Raw genomic sequence first — 23,996 nt, forward strand, 5'->3', positions numbered from 1 at the left:
TATATATATATATATATATATATATATATATATATATATATATATATATATATATATATATATATATATATATATATATATATATATATATATATTATCCATATCTATCTATTTTATTGCCTCATTTAATTTTGTTTCTTGTATATATATAATAATATGTGTGTGTATGTATATGTGTATGTATGTAATAATATTATGTATATATATATATATTATATATATATAGCCATACATACAATATCCGACTCTTCTTTCTTTATGCAATCTCTTAATTCTAATTTATTTGATAAAACCCCATCTATGTTCGTATACATAATTTTTAATCTCTTGCTTTTATCACCTTTAGTTAAATTTGCTCCATTTTTTTTCTCTTCCTTCTCTTTTATATACCATTTTCTTATCCTGTCTCCTAGAATTCTCTAAAAAAAATGTCTTCTTTTCCTCCTCTGTCCTTTCATTATTTTTGTTCCCTTGCTTCTGCCACCAGTTCTTCCTTTCTTCCTCATATATATATATATATATATATATATATATATATATATATATATATATATATATATATATATATATATATATATGTATATATATATATCCTTGCAACCTTCTGTTTCTCTGAGTTTTGTTGTTCTATATAGTATTTCTTCTGTTGCTGCATGTGATTTTAGTAGTATCTTAATTGGTCTCACTGTTCTTTCTTGATATGGTCCCATTCTGTGGATTTCTTCTACCTCCTCATCTAAGTTCTGTCTATCCTCGTCATTTAGATTCTTTAGTAGGTCTTTGACTGATTTCATTTCCTCTTTTTCCCTTCTTTCAGACCAAATATGATTACACTTTTTGTTTTCTGCAATTTCCCTTACTAGATTTTCTTTTTCCTTAAGGATTCCTATGATTTTGTTTGTCATATTCTCATCTTTTTCTTTTAGCTGTTCCTGAATCACCTCCTGAAAATTATCCTTGTCTTTCTTATCTTGGACTCTCCATGCCTGTTCTTTCTTAATCACATCCTATACTCTTTCCTCTTCTTTGTGTGTGTGTGTGTGTGTGTGTGTGTGTGTTCCCTCCCTCCCCTTAGATACTGTATGAGATCCTGCAGGACATAGGTTGTATATGATACCATGTCTTACTTGACTCATCATCATTACAAAGGTGTATGATTCACTTATACCAGGATTAGTACTGATGCGACTGCTGGAAATGATTTTATTTATCTTTTTTTTTTTTTTATGGAAGAAATAGATTAGTTTACTATAAAAATTAATGCTTTGTTTCATTTCTCATCTCTAAAAAAATGGCCAAGAGCATGCAAACTATAATTTTTCTCTAAAACATATGTGGGTTTATTTCATAATGTACATACCTGTTATGAAAAGTCACTTTCTATCATCATTATTTCCATAGAGAGAGAGAGAGAGAGAGAGAGAGCTGCCTCCGAGTCAGGTATCTCCTCACCCCACCTAGAAATTAAATGAAAATTGACTCTATCATTTCAGCACTGAGTGTAGAATAAGGTGGTTTAAATGTTAAAAATAATTTTTTGCATTATTAATAGAGAATAAATTACTGAAAAAAGGAAAGAGTGAGGTTTGAGGATCTTGCAGACAATCTGCTCTCAGTAACAGACATTGCTCAGTAATGAACAACCCCTCACCGCTGAAGTGTCTGTTATCGCGAGGTATCACTGTATTTAAATTAAAGATTGTTTTATGTAATTTCCTATGCAGAGCAGTAGACACAAGATAATAAGTGTTTCATTACATTGAACTGGACTGGAAGCAGTCCAAAGCAGTCATGTTAATCCTCTGTACATCAGGATGAACACCAACAAAATCCTCAATTAGTGCTGAAACAGTGCCAGGACAGTGATCAGCAAAGGGATCAGTCATGAGTGTAAGTGAGGTGAATGAGTGCATGAAGTGTAAGGTTGTGGACTGTTTCTTTATTGTCACAATTCACATCATTCATTTTCCTTGTCACTGCTTGTCTGATCATTATTCTGTACTAATAGTAGTCATGCAAATCACTTATGAATCCTTGTGATTTCATTTTCATTATCATCTGACCATTCTAATTATCTTTCATGGGTCATATCACACTTAGAATAACTTTTAGAAGGAGAAAAAGACACCATGATGTAATGTGTGTCAGTTGTACACTGCCACATGCTTCACATCATCACCACCTTGGGCCTATGTCCCCAATGTCCTTGTCTATTGTCAATAAGTCATAAAGATCATACAAGCTCTAAAAAAGTTAAGTTCCTTGTATTTTCAGGAAGTTATGACATACTTAATCAATTCTGTAAATGATGTTTTAGGAGAAGTACTATAGTAACATCCCCCAAACTCTTTGAAACAAAAGGTGCCAGTGAGTCAACTTGTCGCTTCATGAAAATCATACAAACAAAAAAAATTAAGTCTTGTGTATCATCAATAAGCAATGACATATTCATGTATTTCATCAGTTATGCAACCAAAATTTTACAAAAGTACTCTAGTATGTCATTAGTAATTAATGAGTTAAAACTTTACACAAAAACCATTATATATAAACAACAGCCTTATATTATGACTTTGGGAAGTTAAGCACAATACATACAATAGATATCTGCTGGCATTGCGTGCAAATGACAAAACAAGAAGTGAAAATTTTCCTTAGTTTTTCCAAAGCTGAAGGAGCTGTATTAAGGTCTTTTAAGGTGTGAATCCAAGGAGAAGCAGTAAAGGAAAACAAACTGGGGAGAATGTGAATCTTTCCAGCTTGCAGTGTTGTAGAGAGATAAAACTTTTTTTTCTGAGAAACACTTATAGAATGTCAGTGCATCTAATAAAAAAGAAACATGATAAAGTAGTGCCTTGTCATAATAGACACTTTCGGGATGAGGGGTGCCAGTTGCTGTGAATTGTCTGTTACAGAAAGAGATTTGTCCATGAGATCCTTAACCCTTTTCCCTTTCCTTTTCTCTTTTTGCTATAACTTATTCTTTTGATAATGTAAAAGATATTTTAATCATTTAAACCACCTTCTTCAGTGCTTTTAACAATTTATTATTAAGTTTTAGATATTCAGTTATTGAAAAATGCTGAATGCTGAAATGAAAGAGTTAACTTTTAAGCCCAAAAATAACCAGCAAAAATTATATAAGTTTATATACACATGCAAAAACAGCCAACTTGATGCACAGAAAAATAGAATGGCTTACAGAGTGAAATGGACTGAATGCTTACTAAATGGCTGTGTTGTTGACATCACTTAGTTTCTGCTGCTATGCCACTTATTGCTTACAGTGAGGGTTGATTATAAGTGACATCAACAACACACCCACATCATGGCGGGGGGGCTAGACAGAGCGTTCATTAGTAGGCTTCAATTATTCATTTTTCTTTTGACTTTTTTGGGCTTGTTTATCGTGTATGTGTATTCACCAACACAGCCTTGCAAACCATGGATCCATGGAAAAAAAAATTTGCCATTTCTTTTTTGCCATTACGGCCCAAAAAATTTGGCCAGTACCTGACCAGTCTGTTATGAAACAAAATTTGTTACTGTAATGTCCATTATGGCAAAATACCACTCTGCATAGTAGAAGATTACAACTGACAATCTGACACATGAAGATTGTGGTATTGTATTACTAATAATACATTCAAGGTATTTCGTTCATTCTACTGGTATATACAGTACATCACTCTCAGTTGTTTGGTGCTCACTAACCCGAACTTCATCACAGATGGTTTGATAGTTTGGATTTAATTTTGTATCATCAATATCACATAAGACCATTAAATTCAGACAAATTTGGGAGTCATCCTATCTGAAAGTCGTCTTATTCATTAAAATATGCAGTAATTGATGTGTGGGTCATGCGATGCTTTCCATGGTTCATCCCTCATTCTGGCTCTTGAGAGCTGATATTCCCTCCAAAACATTTGTTGAACATTGGTTAGCAGGATGACCATTGGGAAAGATATTTACTTACATTTTGGTCAGGTGCTTAGATGTGCCCTGATCTCACTTCATCAAACGCTGATAGAGTTGCTTAAACTTTGTTAAACTATAAAAGATTTGATAAACCCAGATGCAAGTAAATATGCCTTAGACTCCTGAAGACTGAAAACCTTTTCTTTCACAGCCATCAAGCATAGCCACTCTTCTTGCTCAATAAATATTTCCTAAAACTCTTCACACTATCCATCCATTCCGTTCAAGGCCTTTTCTTCTCATTTTCCATATTTCACCTTTGTACACTGCTGTCAGTACTAATACATCCATAGACAACCTTTTCTTTCCATTCATTTCAAGCAACCAACAACTTAACACTTGGAAAGAGACATTGTGAAGACATTACTGTTGTATTGAATGGGCTATTATATTACCAGTATTTGCAAGTAAGCAGGCATAATTCAAGTTGAATGGAAAACTGAAAGATAGTGGATGAATTATTGTGTAATTTTGGGTTTGCTGTATAAAGATGCATTGTATTTTAGAAATGCATATACTAATTTCTTGTGCTATTTTTCAGATTGGTTTTCAGTCAGTCACTCTTAACATTGGACATGATAGAGGGGTTCCTACAGGCTATTGACTCTGGGGATATAGAACTCCCAAAACCTGAAGACTCATTACCTTTACCCTACAAACACTGGAAAAGGGATCGAGATTACTTGCGTCTTGATGGCTCCACTGCTGCTGATTCAAGAAAAACTTTGTGTAGAATCTTCAACGATACATCCAATGAACGGTAATGTTGCTTTTTTGCGAGTTAGCTATTAGGAAATTCACCGATGACAGACCTCACAAAGACATCAGTTCTACATGATACATTTAGCATAGAAATCAAAGATCTTTGACTACAAAAGTGTTGTTACTAATGAGGTATGACAACAGTGATGGTGTCATCGTCTTATGCTAATACAGTGTAAGTACTCTTTACTACACTAAGCCCACAGTTTATCACAGAGTTATGTTCCAAAATCATCTATGAATACTAAAATCTGTGATATATTGATGCTACCCCTAAAATGTCTATTTATTGTCTCTATTACTTCGTAAATTAAGCAATCAGATTCTGATAGTCATACCCATGGTGCACAATTATCATGAAAATGCTTTAAAAATAATTTTTATGTTAAAAGTATAGGAAAATCAAATATTACCTCATTACGGGAGCTAGTGGGCAGTGAACTAGTGTTACAGTGAACTAACTGGTAGATAATAGTTATGGTGGTGAGGAAGTTGATAGACAGATAGTTGTTGTGGTGGGGAGGAATATATGTAGATGAGTATAGTATTGTGATGAATAGTAGGAGCTTCACTTACAATTCATGATCTTCTATTTTTATCTGTACAGCAGGCTACACTATTTTTACATAGCTTACTGTAAAGTAAAAGTTTCTTCTACAGTAACACAAGCACTTGTTTGTAAATACAGTAAAGAATTGACAAATTTCATTTCAAGGCTGGGGAGCAAAATATATGTCAACAAGTTTAGAAATAACCGTCATATCATGATGTAATTTGCAGTTGCACGCTATCATATGACATATGTCACAGTTAAGAGTTACCAAGAATCAATTCTGGTACTCATTGATGAAGAATAGGATGAATAATGATGATTAAGTAGCTATACAGTACAATACTGAAGTTGATAATGTACTGCACAGTGAAACAGAGCATTTCCAGCTCTTTAGCAGGCACAAATAAGTGAAAATAAGGCTGCTTTCACACCAAGGTGGCACATTGCACATGGCAAATGGCAGGTGGCAAGTGACAAGACCAAGATAGCACATCGCCACGCGTCTCAGGATGGCAGTTCACTTCACAGTGCGCAAGATGGCATGATCAGATGAGGAGGGTATTGTTGCTTTCATTGGTACTATAGTCACCTGCAGAAGAAGAAAAAGGAAGAAATTCTGGATACATCCATATCATAAAGATAATGTAGAAACTCAGTGTTTATGTAGTTGGAAAGCAACTAGAGCTCGATGAAGTTAAGTTCCAGCTTTTGTACCGAATGTGGAAAGAAATTTTTGCTATCTGGTATTTTATGTTAAATAGTTTATTGTCTGGAAGAGGCACATTTGTAGTTGTGCACGAGAGCACGCACGAAAGACAACTGGCAATAAAAAGACAACTGTGTCCTACACAGCTAAGTGTCCCTCTCACAGGCATTGTTATCACATGTGCTTGACCAGATCTGTCTAGTCTCTTGAAAACTAATCAACATGTGCCATACATCCAAGTTTTCTTATTATTGTATATTTTGTTATTAAAAATTAAAAGGAATAATAGTATATCGTCTAGTAATAAGTTTTGAAGTGAAAGTTCCATTAAAATTTGGCATCACAGTCCGGGATGGCAAGTCACACATTAAAAAATAACAGGCAAGTGTGATTCCCAAGTGGCGTGCCACATTGCACGTGGCACATGTGACGTGCCACGCCACTTTGGTGTGAAAAGTTTCATGTTTCTGGATGTTCATTTTCACGTGGCACATTACATGGCTTGCCACTTGCTACGTGTGACGTGCCACCTTGGTGTGAAAGCGGCCTAAGTGGTGAATGGGTGAAGTAAGCACAGTTATGTAGTTAAGATAGAGACATGTAGTGAAATGGGAATTGCAGATCTGTAGGGAGGCAGTGTAGTCCTGCTCTTTTCTTTGGAGAAGGTGCATGTCTTCAGCAGCTGATCAGAAGCAATTAGAAATATAAAGAGTGCTTTGATTGGCTACTGGTAAGGCTCCAGCCAATTGTGGGGCTTCTGCTATAACATCTTGAATATTTCCTCAACCTACGCCTTGAATTAGCTTGTATTTTATCAAATATACCATATTTGATGGTTCATAAGATTTACCTTTTCTCCAAAAAAAAGTCTCAGGAAATCAGCCTTTGTCCTATGAGGCCAAGGTTCAGGATTGAGGCAGTGCTTAGTGGTCAGTCTGTGGCAACAGAGGCTATGAAATCAAACCCCAGACATCTTCATACATGTAAACAAAGTGATGATTGGTACTATACCACAAAACAACTTTTCTTTCAAAGCAATAATATATAATAGATCGTAGATACCAGTAATTCACATAGAGTGACACCAGTCAGGAAAAATTTGGCATACACCACATGAAGCAAAGCAAAACATGCAATCGGCGATCTTGATCTTGACACGGGGAAGACTCTCTGCATTCTTTATAGTGTAATGCTGTTACTCCTTGAGGTAAGACACACACACTTCCATACAATTAAAAATGAATATTAGTCCTGTAGTCTCTCACAGTCAGTGCTAACACCATATGCCAGTTACAGTACATGTTTAAACATCTCACAACAGGATTGGCACGTAGGCTACTAGCAAATATTTAAGTTTTTAAATAGGATCTGATAATGATCTAAATGCATGTGAGTCTTCAAATGTCAGGTGAAATCCTTGAATTCATATTCAGAGCTTATATCTGCGCTCTCTCTCTCTCTCTCTCTCTCTCTCTCTCTCTCTCTCTCTCTCTCTCTCTCTCTCTCTCTCTCTCTCTCTCTCTCTCTCTCTCTCTCTCTCTCTCTCTCTCCAATGTCTGCCAAAACTGGGTACATCTTATGAGCCATCAAATACGGTAATAACCAATTTTTCCCCAATAAAGAATAAAGTGAGATTTCATGCATTGTAGAAATAGTTTGGTTCCAATATGAAAAAAACATATGAAAGTGAACTAGTGATTATTGAACTGTGGAAAACTGAGTTTACTGTGTTTGGTTCACTATCATACAATACAGTCAACTCAACCTTCAACTCATATAAAGTCACCACACTTTTTCTTTTTGCTATTTTCTTGTATTTGTTGAGTTGTTTAAGAAATCACAATGCATTCACTTCAAAATATAATCTTTCAATTAAAGAAAGAGGTGGATATCACTGTTATGTACACTTAGAAGGTTAAAATAATAGGTTTTGTTTTGATGAGTGATGCCTGGAAACATTATGTCATTGATACTTCAATGCTGACAGCTACCTTTGAATTCCACCACTGGCAATATTTTAAGAGTTGGCCAGCTTCCTATGGTGTTCAAAGCACAGAATATGCAAAATATGACAAAAACTCACCACATTTGTCATTTGTTCTGGCAACTTTATATGAAATGTTGCCAGAATTAAATTTTACAAGTGGACATGGTAAAACGTGAATTTGGATGTTTTTTTTTATTTATTATGATCTGTAGCTTGATTTAAAGTATACTGGTGAAAATCCAGAAAGGAAAGTATAAATAACAAAAGCTAAATTTTATTCATATAAATATATGCATGCCAATTCCACACAAAAAAATTTAATATTAAGTTGCCATCAAGATATATCACATACTACTGAGCACAGACTAAAAATGACCACACACCTATCTTCTGTGCAAGTCTTCTGGTGAGGCTGGTGGATTAATAGCGGCATGAGATGACAGAAAGTGAAGGTGGGTGAAGGAGTTGGCCAAGCAATCATGCAAGGGGAAAAAAGAGAATTCAGGTGGCCAATATGAAAGCTGAAATGGATTTGTTTTGGCTAGTGAGAGATGGTGAGAATTAACCAATCAGAGGACAGAGTTTTGTCAATCAGAACAAGTCATGGAGAGAGAAGAATTTAATCTGGGAGTTAGGGTCCCTGGGGAGCCAAGGTCTCAAGGGAGTGAGAGAGGACTGGTGACTTATTTTAGGAAGTACATGTGTGGCTGAAACAGAGGAAGAAGAGAGAGGAAACATATGATACTTAATGATGAAGGAAGGAAGAATTATGACTATTACATTATTATTGTTATTATTATTATTATTATTATTATTATTATTATTATTATTATTGTTGTTGTTGTTGTTGTTGTTGTTGTTGTTGTTGTTGTTCTTATTAGTGTTATTTATCTATTATCACTATCATCATTATTTTTTGTTTTTTCATTTGTGTTTTATTTTTTATTTATTTATTATTTTTTTTCACTATTTTGTATGTGGGATTGCATGGAATCTTAGTCAGTCACTAGCCAGCCTCTGTGGTGATGTTCACACTCTGTACAGCAAGATTCTCTCATTATATAGAACGTATTTTGCACAGTGTTTGCTGTTATTCTAACCACTGGACCCTTACAAATTCCTTAGAAACAATATGTGTGCCCATTAACAGTGTTTGAATGATCATATTCTTGTGATGTGACGAACGCCTAAAAAGTCAAACAGTAATGGAAACATGTTTCCATTTTTGGACTTTTATGGCCAGATTCTTAAACAATACCTTCCACCCTAGTCAGTTGAAGGGTACTGTCCGGAAGAGACTGGTATTCTTAAGAGTGAATGCTGCCTTCCTACAGCTCAGGAAGGCAACACTCAGGCAGGATTTACTTTTGCCACAAAGGTGAACCAAAACCCATGTCTTTGTCATTACCTTTGCATAAATTTTGCCTAAATACCTATTATTGTTAGTTTTTTTGTGAAATAATTGATTTTAGAAACATGAAAATTTATAGGTTATCGTTCAAATAGCCTACTTTACAAAAATTGTGATCGGAACCAAACCCAGAAGTAGGACTAGGAACAACAACTGTCAGCAACATCGCCACTGCCAGCTTCAATCACCGCGTCTACATATCCCAAGTTTTCTGTCAGAATTCTACTTAGCTTATGATCAGTTGTGTGTCTTTATGGCTTGCTGAGTAGCCATTTATATAGATAGCTGGTGGACTGTCCTCTTCCCATAGCCTGCACAATTGAAGATGGTGATTCCTTCCGTGTTAAGGCCACTACATGGCCATCTATGTTTTTATTGACAAGCACTATTCCTGGCTCACCAAGTCTACTAATAAATCACGTTCTGCAGCAGTAATAGGGCTAGTTCTCTTCATAAAATGTTTCATGTTGCTTGTGGTGGAATGGTGTGGCAGTGTGGTCTGGACTGGTCAGGTCAGGACTGTGTGGCTAGCAACTGAGGTGATGGTCAACAAACACTGCTACCAACCACCACCAAATTATACTCTTGGTTTATTTTGTTAAATGCATTAACAATAAATGTATGAATATGGGATAATATTCCTGGCATATATCATGTGACAAATCACATTGAATTAATAATTCTATAATTTCCTGGACAAGAAAGATGCACAACACCTCCACTACCTTTGAGACAGAAGGGAATGAGGAGAGGAGGGCAACATTTAAGAATAGGACTACCACAAAGGCTGCATCACTTTGTAGCCTTTGTCAAAGGTGGAAGGTACTGTTTAAGAATCTGACCAAGAGTCTGTTCTTCCTGCAACAGTCAAATGGCTGCTACTCGTATTTTTCATTTTACCAACATTTTATTTTAGAGAAACTGTTCATTTAAAAAAAAATTATGAAGTAAATACAGACGTCTTGTATGTTGTTTATACCAATACAGGTATTCCCTTATAATTATACAATTCACCACTACAGGATATTTCATTTTTACAGTATTTGTTCTTTACTTATGTTTTGCTTTTATTTTATCCTGATTGAACAATCTGCACTCAAGTACAGTCATCTCCCAGTTTTGCACAGTTCATTTATTACCTGTTCACTTTTACATTTTTTATATATATAGGTACTTAACTATTTTTTACAATGCTGGAAATCCCACTGTATCAAGAAGAAATTTGCCATTTTATTTGATATAATACAAACTAAATATTGATGTGGGTTAGGAAATACCCAGGCCTATTGGTAGGTAGCACAATATTTCAAAATTATCAAATATTTGCTATATTTTATGAATATGATATGTCTTGAAATGCAGGTGAGTTTTCTGATATATTGAGCTGCACAATCACTTCATTTTCATTCATTTCATCCATCATTAGTGAATACCTTTATAATTTTTCTTAATAAGAGAAACAATAAATCATTTTAGTGTTGATTATAATACATCATGGTTGCCTTTAGAATATATTCCAGAGTAAATTTGGAGGTTTACTATAGTGGCATTTGTTTATTTGTTATTGTTTCATTGCTTTGTTCTTGTCTTTGTTTCATTTATGTAATGTTTAATTACTTTATGCAATAACTGTATTTACATGTGATATTTCATGAGTTTCATGTCTTTTAGAGGGCACATATATAAAGGTCTTGGAAGCATTTCATTTTTTTGTATTAACTTTTTAAAGTTTGCTATATGATTTGTCACTTTACGATTGGATTTTTAGGAACCTAACCCAATCATATATCAGGGAGTATTTGTATATGAATTGAGAGAGACTCACCTCATATTAAACAAGGCTTCTTTTGTTGATGAAATTTATTTTTGCCATCAGGTGTCGCCTTTTCCTGATTTCCACCAAGGCTGGAGGCTTGGGTATCAACTTGGTGGGAGCGAACCGAGTAATTATTTTTGACTCGTCATGGAATCCCTCTCATGACACTCAGTCCATATTCAGGGTATACAGGTTTGGCCAGAAGAAGCCAAGCTATATTTACCGTTTTGTTGCACAGGTGAGTGTTTGAAGTACTTTTTTGGCAAAATGTAAGATATGTATCTCCTAGTTACACACTCAAGGAATCAATGCAACTGTTAACTTGGAGGCTTTAGGGATATACAGACATTCCTTGATTTATTAACATTTAATGAACAGACTTGTGCAAATATCATCAGGTCTGGTTCAATTCTGAATCACCTGCAGATCACTGTGCAACAATACTACATCATGCTGAATGTGAAGAAAAAAATATGTGGTATGATTGTGACTTGTAATGCAAGTGATATATATGTATTGTGGCTGATAGTGATATGGATTGTTGAGTGAATGAATACAGCATGGGCTGTTTTGTGGCTAGTACAATGTTTGCCATGTTTTTTGCCAATGGCAACAAAAAATACTATAAAAAAAAGTCCCACTGAGGTGTTCATTCCCAAGCGGTGGTTAAAAGAGTTAGCTAAAACTGAAAGATAAATGTCTTGAAACCTCTCTTTTAATGAGATTAAGTTATAGGAAGGTGGAAATTCAAGCTGGCTGGGAGAGTTCCAGAGTTTGCCAGAGGAAGGAATAAATGATTGAGAATACTGGTTAATTCTTGCATTAGATAGGGGGACAGAATAGAGTTGAGAGAAAGAAGAAAGTCTTATGCAGCAGGATTGCAGGAGGAGAGGAGGCATGCTATTAGCAAGATCAGAAGAGCTGTTAGCCTAAAAATAGTGATAGAAGATAACAAGAGATGCAATATTGCAGCAGTGAGAAAGAGACTGAAGACAATCAGAGTAGAGTTGATCACATAAAAAGCTTATAAAAAGTTTTTGACTCCATCCTTCTAGAACAGGGGTTCTCAAAGTGGTCGATATCGACCCCCAGGGGTCGATGGGACCATCCAAGGGGTCGATGAATATCCAGGGGGTCGAAAGGGGGTCGATGAATAATCGAAGAGTCAGTAAATGGTACTGCTGGAGTCGAAGGGACCTTTGAAGCCCCCGACTAGAAATCCCAGATTATAATTTGTAAACATCTGAAGAATATCGGGCACCATTAAATAAAAAAAAAACATAATTTATTGATTTCAAACAATAGGAAATTTTAGCAGTGCTGGCAACACTACATTCAACCAATCTTCCTTGTCTCGCACCTCTACTGCCCGTACCAGGGTCCGTACAGGAAGCATTCCTGTCTCTGTCCTGTACTGAGTGAGCGAGCGTATTCCCCGCCCCACCCCGCCCCACCCACACATCTCGCTGTCTCGCTGCTCTCGCATTCAGTGTACTCTTAGCTCCCGTAACTGGTCCGTGAATTGATTATTGTGACGCATTGAAAATTGTGTGTAATAGACATAATGGCTGCTGTAGCTGCTAAGAAGAAATGCCGCCAGTATTCTCAGGAATATTTGAAATATGGATTCATTACTTCATTAAGCAATGACACCATGCCATTATGTCTCTTGTGTGAAAAGACTTTCAGTAATGATGCCATGAAACCTGCAAAGATGAAGGACCACCTTGAAAGAGTTCACTCTGATAAGAAACACAAAGACCTTGACTTGTACAGCTCAACTCTTCAGTTCCTGGCAGACGTGGACTCATCTCTATGTGAAGAGTTGAAAAAATGCAAAAATGCCCTTTTCTATTTGGCAGACCTCTATTCTAAATTTAATGAGACACAAAAACGCCTGCAGGGTAAAGATGTTACCATCATTCAGGCCAGGACAGTTCTACTGGGATTCCAAGGCAAGCTTGGCTTGTTCAGAGCTTCACTGGCCCGTAGAGATTTTCAGTATTTTCAAACTTACAACAGGTACAAAGTGAAAAAATTTCTGATGGTGACCTAGAAACATACATAACTCATCTGGAGAATTTAATTGAAGACTTTAAAGTGCGCTTTGAAGACCTGGAGAAAATGAATGTGCCTGAATGGATCCTAACACCGTTTGATGTTGAGATAGGGAATGCAGACATTCCATTACATTTGAAGGAAGAATTCATTGACATGACTGTGGACCTGGAAGCAAGTGCCTTGTTCAGAAGAAAAGGCCTCCGTGAATTCTGGATCAACGAGAACAACGTTGCTAAATATCCTCAGCTTTGTGCAGTGGTTGAGCCATTTTTACTTGCTTTCCCAAGTTCATACATGGTTGAAGCTGGTTTCAGTCATGCAAATGCAGTCTTAACAAAGCAGAGGAACAGACTAAGCTTGGAAGAACGAGGCGACCTACGGCTGAAGCTCACCAACCTGCAACCTAAAATCAGCATCCTTGTTGAGGCCCATCAGGCACATCCTTCACATTAATGATGTCAACATTGAAGGAGGAAAAGGTATGTTGCACTGAGAATTAAGTTGCATATATTCGTACACTTCGACATATTTTCATACTGTGTTTAACGATTTTATAATACGTACTGCATGTTAACTACTACTACTACTACTACTACTACTACTACTACTACTACTACTACTACTACTACTTCTTACTACTACCACTACTACTACTACTTCTACTAGTACTACTTACTACTACTACTACTACTATTGCTTTTGACATTGGTAATTTTTTTTTTTCTTTAATTTAAAGCTAGGGGGTCGATGAAAATTTTGAAGTCTCACTGGGGGGTCGACGAGTTAAAAAGTTTGAGAACCCCTGTTCTAGAAGAACAATGAGTGAAACCCCTAATACATGCAAAGCATACTCCATACATGGATAGCTTATGTCCCTGTACTGTCAAACCTCAGTCCTCAATCTGCCTCTACTCAAAGTACTCTTGACGTCTTCTTGGAGTTGGAGAGCAGCGGCACCAAAATACAACTTTCCTGCCATTGATGCCAGGAGATCACCATTGCCTGTGTCTTCTCCAGAGCAAATGTCACCTGCCAGCAAGCACCCCACTCCTCTATCACTCATAGCTGCTGATTGATGGCCTCAACAGCACGCCCACTGTCTTGGCGTCAATAGGTATAGGAGAGAGTGCAGTCATCGGCATAGGCTGTGACTCCTGGCAGTAGCTGGAGAAGGTCGTCCACATATATATTCCACAGGATTGAGCCCTGTAGCACTGATACCTCCACAGGCAGGGACTCAGATGGTTGCCTGTTGACAACCACCTTGAGGCTTCTGTCCTGCAGGTAATTTCCCAGGAGTTGTAACAAGCCACCCTGGATGCCTTTAGCACAGAGCTTTTCTAGTAAGCCTCTATGCCATACTTTATCAAATGCTCCTGTCCAAGGCAACTATGACAGTGTCCTTGCCATCGTCGAGGACGTCCTGCCACTGCCTAGTGAGGAGCATCATCAGGTTGAAGGTTGACCTTCCAGGTCTGAACCAAAACTGTTGGTCCGAGAGGAGGACATTGTCCTTGAGATAGCTACACATCACCTCTGCCATGACCCTCTCAACACTTTATCCACCACTGATAACAGGGATATGAGTCTGTAGTTTTTTGGGTCTGTCCTGGAGCTTTTTCTTGTGTATGGAAACCATGTGAGCCTCCTTCCACACTGAAGGCCAGATGTTTTACCATACACAAGTTGTGAAGACTGAGGTGAGAGGGACACCGAGTTCCTGGGAACATCGCTTCAGCAGTGCGGGCTGATATCATCAGGGCTGGTGGCTTTGTGTGTGTCCAGCCCTCGTAATAATCACTTTACCTTCTGTTGCGTCACCTCCACCATAGTGACAGTCTTCTTGCACTGCTTGACCAGCTGAGGCGGTGGTTGCTGTGGATTCCCCACCTTCATTTTTCCAGCAAGCAAGGAAGCCAGCAACTGTGCCTTCTTACTGCTGGTGGTGACAGTACCATCCTGCTTGCTGAGGGGAGGGATGGATTCTTGGTGGCCAGTTCCCTGTTTGTCCTTAACAAGGGACCACCAAGTTTTGTTCCCTACGCCAGGGCCACACAGTTTCCGGCGCAGGTTTTCCTCCCACTTTTTTATGGCCCATTTGCTGGTTACCACCATCCTCCTGCATGTCACCCTGTGCAGGTCCTTGTTGCACCAAGTCGGGTTCCACTTGTACGCTCATGATTTATGCTGAACTCCTCTTGTAGGGGAGCCAGTCAGCGTACTTTGCCTCGGCAGCAACATGGCAACAGTAGCCAAACCATGGCTGATCCGTCGGTCTTGTGGTGTATTCCCTATGTGGGACTTGGTGTCTCTGGAGGGTGAGGAGCTGAGAGTTGAGTGCAAGTGTTTCACTCTGCCCTGCCATTTAGCAGAGTGGCCCACAGGGTGTAGGTCTGGTTGTGGCGCATGGAGACTCAGTCTGCTTTGTTCCACAGTCAGATGGTGCGGGTGGTGGCCTTGTCCTGAACCACTCCCATGACCAGCTGTATCAGTACAGCGTGGTGGTCAGAGCTGCCCATGAGTCCCAGCTGATGACACTGAAGCCCGTCCTGGTAGTCTGAGATGACAGGGTCCAGCGTCCCTCCTTGTTCATGTGTGGGGAAGGTGACATGATCTGTCAGACCCTGCACTTCCAGGAGGTTCTTGTAGCCGTCTCTTTTCAGGTGGGGATTGAGATCCCCCACAATCAACACATGGCTACAGCTGTGTGCCAGCATCAGGTTATCCAAGGCCTCAGTTAGATACTGGAGTGACTCAGGACTCTGTTGGGGGCACACAGCAGGAGTGCTGAACAGTCTGCCAGCATTACTCAAAAGTACATCACCTCCATCAGTGGAGACATGTCTATGTCATGTTGCTGAGCCTGCATTCCTTCCTTGAAGCAGACAGCCACTCCACCTTCTGCTTGCTCCTGGCAGTCCCTCCTTGCCCAGTGGGTAAAGCCATACATTCGGCCATACATGGGCTCCACCTCACTGTTTAGCCATGTCTCGGTCATCACAACAATGTCTGCATTGTGTCGTTGCACACAGTTGTGGTATAAGTCTGCAAGGTTTGTCCGGAGACCACGGACATTGCTTGAGATGACCTTTAGTTGGTGGCAGGAGCAAGCTGGCTGTACCATGGTGAGGGACGGTAGTGAGCGAGGCATGTGAGTCCAAGGTGGTAATAAGGGTCTGCGGCTGATTGCTGGTACTGGTGAAGAGGAGTGGTCCACTGCCGGCCTTGGCTCTTGATTCCAGGCTCTATGCTGAGGAAGGTTTGGGCGAGGTTGTGGCAGGGACTGAAGTGGAATGAAGGAGTGTGTGGACTGAGGCGCTGCAGGTGGGAAGGGTGTGTCCTTTTTGTGAGCAGTACTCACACACTTTTGCCTTGGCTTGTATTTGTGACTGCTTGGTGACCTGGTGAATCCACAGTCCTTCACTGGCTTCCCTCCTTGTGCCCTGGTGCACTTCCCTCTTAGATTTCTTTTTCCTATTATCTCCTCCTGAGATGGACTGAGGAGAGGTTCGTGGGCAAACAGAGGCACTGCAATTTACTCCATTCACTGTGGTTGTGGTGGAAGAGTCACTGCTACTCTGTGTGGAGGTAGATGTGGTAGTAAGTGCGGAGGAGTCTCCTTGCTGATGTAGGTGATGGGGTCTAGGAAGTTTGCCTGGTGTCATAGCTGTTCCATGTAGTTACACTTGAAGACTGGTGTGTCTCCAAGGCAACTGTTGTGACAAAGGTTACAGCAGGTTTCCTCGTCACAGCTGATATATTGGGTTTTCAGCGTTGCTTTGCCACAAACGCAATGCCAATTTTGTGGCTGGTAACCAGGCAAGTCTCACTTGGCTATGGGGTGGTGGGCAGAGCTAGACGTTGAGGGAGAGGATTAGTGGATTCTCTAGGGAATTGAGGAACACCCTTTGAGCAATGGCAATTAGCAATGGCAGTGATACCACACTGAGTTACTGTAGTGATGGTGATGGATATGACGCCAGTGATTTCTTTTTCTATGCTAATATGCACGATGATGCCATCTGCAAATATTTGTGATAGTGTTGTTATTTAAAAGTAGATGCAGAAGAAGGCAATATAAATGTTGTCCTGTGTCATAGCTTACAGTGGGCATTTGGTGTGGCAGCTGTAGCCTGGCACTGCCTGAGCGCCAGTGTGTATAGTGCATCAAAGTATGTAATGAATTCTGAAAATTGCAGTCTTTTTATTCTTAAAAAATAAAATAGTATTGTTTTCTATTTTCCATCTTTAATTTTGTCGCACAATGTAACTGCAGCATTCTAGAATGGATGCTGGTCTATTGCTAAATTTTGCAAGTAATGCTAACCATTGATTTTTATGGGTGTGTTTCACATAAACTATAAAAGTAATACCTTTTATTGCTAAGTAATAAAAAACGAGTCCAGTAGGTTTGGATATCTGTCTATAATAATGTGTTTTCAGATTTTCTACTTCAGAATTCCATACTCATTTTACCAATATTCATGTAGCATTCAAATTAATGTCAAAGGACAGCTAAGGGTAAAGTATGTATTAAGAAGAGAAGATACAGGAGGTTGCAGTGAGGTATGTTTTTGCATTAATATGTCTGTGTGGGAGGCCAGTCATGGCAAAACACGTCTATGCTTTAAGGGTTAATGTAGTGCAAAACTGAAAGTACTGTGCACGCAAGATATTTTTAAAATGAACAGCTTATGAACATAAATGACTTACAAAGAGCCATCTGGAACCTGATTCTTTTGTAACTCAGAATGTCTGTGCTTTTATGATGCACTTGTTTCTTTTAACAAGCTGGAAAATTTTTTAGATGACAGTGAGACCTTAACCCTTATGTTTCGGTGATTAAACTATATTCCAATATCCCATGACGAGTAAAAATGGTAAACCTAGAAATTGTCAGACGACTGTTTGAATACTAATAATTATTTTATCTTTGGTATTCTGAATACAATGATGTACACTAGCTCGATGTGACTTCTGAAAGTTTAGTTATTGCCTTATCAAAGATTCCTCCTCCGCCCGCTGTGTGATCCATCAAGCAGAAACAGCTCGATGAGTGATGACACCGCGCAAACACACACACACACACACTCTCTCTCTCTCTCTCTCTCTCTCTCTCTCTCTCTCTCTCTCTCTCTCTCTCTCTCTCTCTCTCTCTCTCTCTCTCTCTCTCTCTCTCTCTCTCTCTCTCTCTCTCTCTCTCTCTCTCTCTCTCTCTCATCTTGGAAGAGAAATTGTACACTTCCAATGAGAGAGAGAGAGAGAGAGTATTCTTTCACCCCTTTTCATATCAAGTTTCAAACAAATAACATTTAGGTATCACTCTCTCTCTCTCTCTCTCTCTCTCTCTCTCTCTCTCTCTCTCTCTCTCTCTCTCTCTCTCTCTCTCTCTCTCTCTCTCTCTCTCTCTCTCTCTCTCTCTCTCTCATCTTGGAAGAGAAATTGTACACTTCAATGAGAGAGAGAGAGAGAGAGAATATTCTTTCACCCTTTTCATATCAAGTTTCAAGCAAATAACATTTAGGTATCATCTCTCTCTCTCTCTCTCTCTCTCTCTCTCTCTCTCTCTCTCTCTCTCTCTCTCTCTCTCTCTCTCTCTCTCTCTCTCTCTCTCTCTCTCTCTCTCTCTCTCTCTCTCTCTCTCTCTCTCTCTCTCTCTCTCTCTCTCTCTCTCTCTCTCTCTCTCTCTCTCTCTCTCTCTCTCTCTCTCTCTCTCTCTCTCTCTCTCTCTCTCTCTCTCACACACACACACACACACACACACACACACACACACACACACACACACACACACACACACACACGTACACACACATATAATATATGGAGAAAGGATAGAGAGGGTAAAGGTGGAGGAGGAGTTGTGATTATGACGAAGGAGATAAATGTGGATAAGGTTTGGTATGGGAAGAACAACGTAGAAGTGATAAGCATAAGGTTAAAAAGTTATGGAAAAAAATTAATAATCATGGTGACCTATGTACCTCCTAAAGCAAATTCTTGGACATTAAGGGAATACGACAATATGATCAAGGATACTTTACAGAGTTTGGAAAGTGTATTAACTGGAAAAAGAAAGGTGATACTAGTAGGAGATTTTAATTGTAAAGAAGTGGATTGGGAAAATCTAGTAAGTGGTGTTGGAGAGGAAGCATGGGGAGAGAGATTTCTTAATCTAATGATGGAAAATATGATGGAACAGAGGGTGAAAGAAAATACTAGATATAGAGGAGATGATGAACCGGCTAGACTGGATTTGGTGTTAACACGAGAAGTGTACCTATATGGGGATATACAATATAAATGTCCATTGGGGAAGAGTGATCATGTGGTTATGGAAATGCAGATGGCAATAACACAGCAAAGGAGAGATGAGACATACAGGAGTGGTAGATTGAATTATAGAAAGATGGACACAGAAAATTTGAAAAATTATTTCAGAACATTAGATTGGGAGATGTTACAAATCAGAGAAGTGCAAAAAAATATGAGATTTTTATGAAATATTATAAAGAAGGAGTTATAGGAGTTATGAAATTTGTATCAAAGTATAAACCAAGAGAGGAAGGAAGAAAGGATTGGTTTAATGCAATTTGTGTTAAGGCTAAAGAAAAGAGAGATGTGGCTTGGAAAAGATGGATAAAGAACAGGAATATACTAAATAAGGAGAATTATAGAGTGGCAAGAAATGAGTATGTGAGTATGTAAGGGTAAGGAGGGAGGAAGAAAGAAAATTTGAAAAAGATATTGTAGACAAGAGTAAGGAACATCCAAAATTATTTTACAGGTTTATAAATGGTAAACTTAAAAAGAGAGAGTCCATTGAAAGATTAAAAAGAGAGCAAGGGATAGTAGATGACCCTAAGAATGTCGCAGAATTGCTAAATAATAGGTTTCAACAAGTATTTACTAAAGAAACAATGTTTGTAAAGCCTCAAAATGTAGAAGGAAATGTGCACATGGATGACATTAAGATACCTAAAAAGGAGTTATATAAAATGTTGGAGGAACTTAAAGATGATAAAGCGATGGGACCAGATGAAGTTTCAGGCAAATTATTGAAGGAAGAATTGATAGATCCATTATATGATATTACAATTAACCTGCTATCGCGAATTGGGGAAATAGCTTATATAGCGAAAGCCGAATTGATCTTGGCGTGAAGGCGGTTTTGGCCAATGAGCGCTCAGATATCCCATGACGTCATGGCTGGGCGCACGATAGCAGGCATCTGAGGTCGCGATAATGAAATTTTAGCAGCTTTTCATGGGTGCGTGATAGCAATAAAACGTGATAGCGGAAGTCGCGATAGCCGAGGGTTGACTGTATAAGGTGCTCATTAGAAACCGGGGTAGTACCTATAGAGTGTAAAAGAGCTGAAGTGGTGCCCATTTATAAGGGAGGCAGTAAGGAAGAGCCTCTTCACTATAGACCTGTGTCTTTAACAAGTGTGGTCGGTAAGATTTGTGAGAGGGTGATAAAGAAATATTGGATACGGTTCTTGGAGGATCATAAGTTATTATCGGATCATCAATTTGGCTTTAGGAAAGGGAGGTCATGTGCAACAAATCTACTGAGCTTTTATTCGAGAGTGGTTGACAAAATACAAGAGAGAGAGGGATGGATGGACTGTGTATATTTAGATTTAAAAAAAGCTTTTGACAAGGTACCTCACATGAGACTGCTATGGAAATTAGAGATTTATGGAGGACTGAAGGGAAAAGTGTTAAAGTGGATGGAAAACTACTTGAGATGGAGGGAGATGAGAACGGTAATAAGGGATGCAAAGTCGGACTGGTTGGTGGTGGAGAGTGGAGTCCCACAAGGTTCAGTGCTGGCACCAATACTTTTCCTTGTCTATATTAATGATATGCCAGAGGAGTAAACAGTTATATTAATTTGTTTGCGGATGATGCGAAGTTGTGTAGGTGTGTGAAGAGTGAAGAAGATTGTGAAATTTTACAGGCAGATCTGGATAGGATTTGGGAGTGGAGCAAGAGGTGGGAGATGGAATTTAATCTGAGCAAAAGTCATGTAATGGAGATGGAGAAGAATGGAAGAGGGTCATATAAGATGGGTGAAGGAGTAGTGTTGAAAAAGGTGGAAAAGGAAAAGGATTTGGGAGTGATAATACAAGACCATGGGCAGTTTGAGGCTCATATTGACAAGATGTTTGGAGAAACATATAATTTGATTAGAAATATTGGATTAGCCTTTCATTATATGGATAAAGATATGATGAAGAAATTAATTAGTACGGTAATTAGACCAAGATTGGAATATGCTGGGGTGGTTTGGTCCCCTTATAAAAAGAAGCATATAAGGAAGTTGGAGAGATTACAGAGAATGGCAACAAAAATGGTTCTGGAATTGGCAGAAATGACCTATGAGGAGAGATTAAAAGAAATGAATTTGCTTACCTTTGAACAAAGAAGAGAAAGAGGGGATTTAATACAGGTTTACAAACTGTTGAACGGTTTGGATGAAGTGGATAATGAGCAAATGATGTTGAGAGAGGAAAATTTAAATAGAACTATGAGATCGCATAGTAAAAAGATAGCCAAGGGAAGAAATATAGTTTCCCACAGAGATGTGTGGAGGTGTGGAATAGTTTAAGTGAGGAGGTGGTGTCAGCGAGGAGTGTGCATAGTTTTAATGGAAAGTAGGATGTGTGTAGATATGGAGACGGGGCCACACGAGTATGATACCCAGGCCCTGTAAAATTACAACTAGGTGAATACACACACACACACACACACACACACAGAGATGTATTGAGACGTGGAACAGTTTAGATGAAGAAGTAGTGTCTGCAACTAGTGTGCACACTTTTAAAGTAAGATTGGATAAGTGTAGATATGGAGACGGGGCCACACGAGCATAAAGCCCAGGCCCTGTAAAACTACAACTAGGTAAATACACACACCCGGTAGCTCAGTGGTTAGAGCGCTGGCTTCACAAGCCAGAGGACCGGGGTTCGATTCCCTGGCCGGGTGTATTTGGGTGTGTCTCCTTTCACGTGTAGCTCCTGTTCAACTAGCAGTGAGTAGGTACGGGATGTAAATCGAGGAGTTGTGGCCTTGTTGTGTGTGTGTGTGTGTGTGTGTGTGCCTGGTCTCAGGCCTATCCGAAGATCGGAAATAATGAGCTCTGAGCTCGCTCCGTAGGGTAACGTCTGGCTGTCTCGTCAGAAACTGCAGCAGATCAAACAGTGAAACACACACACACACACACACACACACACACACACACACACACACACACACACACACAAAGAAAGAAAATCCGGATATTGTATGCCTGGCTGAAACAAAACTAAATGAGGCAATCAAAATAGACTTGGATAATAGGTATAATGTATGGAGAAGAGACAGAGTAGAAATAGATATAGAAGAGGGAAATGAAGATAGAGACGATTCATACAAAGGAGACCGATTAAATTACAGAAAGGCTGATATTGAGAATCCGAAGAATTATTTAAAAAACGTAGACTGGGGAGGAGATGGAAAACTCAGAGACAATGCAAGAGAAATATAACTTATTTTTGGAAATATACAAAACAGGAGTTAGAGAATATGTCCCGAAATATAGACCTAAAGAAGAAGGAAAGAAAGATTGGTTTAATGCAAGGTGTGCTAGGGCAAAGGAAAAAAGAGATGGAGCATGGAAAAGGTGGAGGAGAAATAGAAATCCAGCAAATAAGGAAAACTTCAAAGCAGCGAGAAATTGATATGTTAAGGTGAGGAGGGAAGAGGAAAAGAACTTCGAAAAAGACATTGTCGAAAAATGTAAGGAGCAACCAAAATTGTTCTATAGATTCATAAATGGAAAAATTAGGCAAAAAGAAACAATAGAAAGGTTAAAAGGAGAGAATGGGATGGTGGAAGACCCAAAAAGTATGGCAGAACTATTAAATAAAAAATTCCAGGAGGTCTTTACTAAGGAATCCAAATTTGAAAGGCCACAGAGTAATAGAGAGACAATCTATATGAAAGAGATTAAAGTAACCAAGCTTGAAATAAAAGAGTTAATGAAGGAACTAGATGAAGAGAAGGCAATGGGACCAGATGAAGTCTCAGGCAGAATACTGAAAGAATGTAGGGAAGAACTAGCAAGTCCTATATACAACATCATAAAATGCTCAATAGAAAATGGAACAGTACCAGTAGAATGGAAAAGAGCTGAGGTGGTTCCAATATATAAGAGCGGAAGGAAGGAAGAACCTTTAAATTACAGATCGGTATCACTAACTAGTGTAATATGCAAGATGTGTGAAAGAATAATAAAGAAACAATGGATTGAATTCCTTGAAGACAACAAATTAATATCAAATAGCCAATTTGGTTTTAGAAAAAGACGGTCTTGTGTAACTAATTTATTGAGTTTCTATTCTAGAATAGTTGATAAAGTACAAGAGAGAGAGGGATGGGTTGACTGTATTTATTTGGATTTAAAAAAGGCATTTGACAAAGTGCCACCTGCAAGATTACTATGGAAGTTAGAGGAGAAGGGTAGCTTAAAAGGAAGCACATTGAGATGGATCGAAAATTATTTGAGGGGGAGAGAAATAAGGACGGTAGTTAAAGATATAAACTCCAAATGGAGAGCAGTAGAAAGTGGAGTGCCACAGGGGTCAGTATTGGCGCCAATAGTTTTCCTCATTTATATTAACGACATGCCAGAAGGAGTGAACAGCTACATAAATCTGTTTGCAGATGA

At 38.6% G+C, this 23,996-nt stretch overlaps 2 protein-coding genes across 2 annotated transcripts in view; both read left to right on the forward strand.

Annotated features, from left to right (window-relative positions):
- LOC123517194 (transcriptional regulator ATRX-like) overlaps positions 1 to 23,996 on the forward strand; it is a 166,385-nt gene that overhangs the window by 111,988 nt on the left and 30,401 nt on the right. The window contains 2 exon segments of the mRNA XM_045277199.1: positions 4,523 to 4,741; positions 11,277 to 11,454. Coding sequence (XP_045133134.1) covers positions 4,523 to 4,741; positions 11,277 to 11,454 — 397 coding nt within the window.
- LOC123517193 (protein FAM200B-like) lies at positions 12,032 to 13,289 on the forward strand. Its single transcript, XM_045277198.1, has one exon. The coding sequence runs from the start codon at positions 12,781 to 12,783 to the stop codon at positions 13,270 to 13,272; it is 492 nt and encodes a 163-aa protein (XP_045133133.1). The 5' UTR covers positions 12,032 to 12,780; the 3' UTR covers positions 13,273 to 13,289.

The sequence above is a fragment of the Portunus trituberculatus genome, chromosome 41 (assembly GCF_017591435.1).
Source record: "Portunus trituberculatus isolate SZX2019 chromosome 41, ASM1759143v1, whole genome shotgun sequence".
Taxonomy (NCBI): domain Eukaryota; kingdom Metazoa; phylum Arthropoda; class Malacostraca; order Decapoda; family Portunidae; genus Portunus; species Portunus trituberculatus.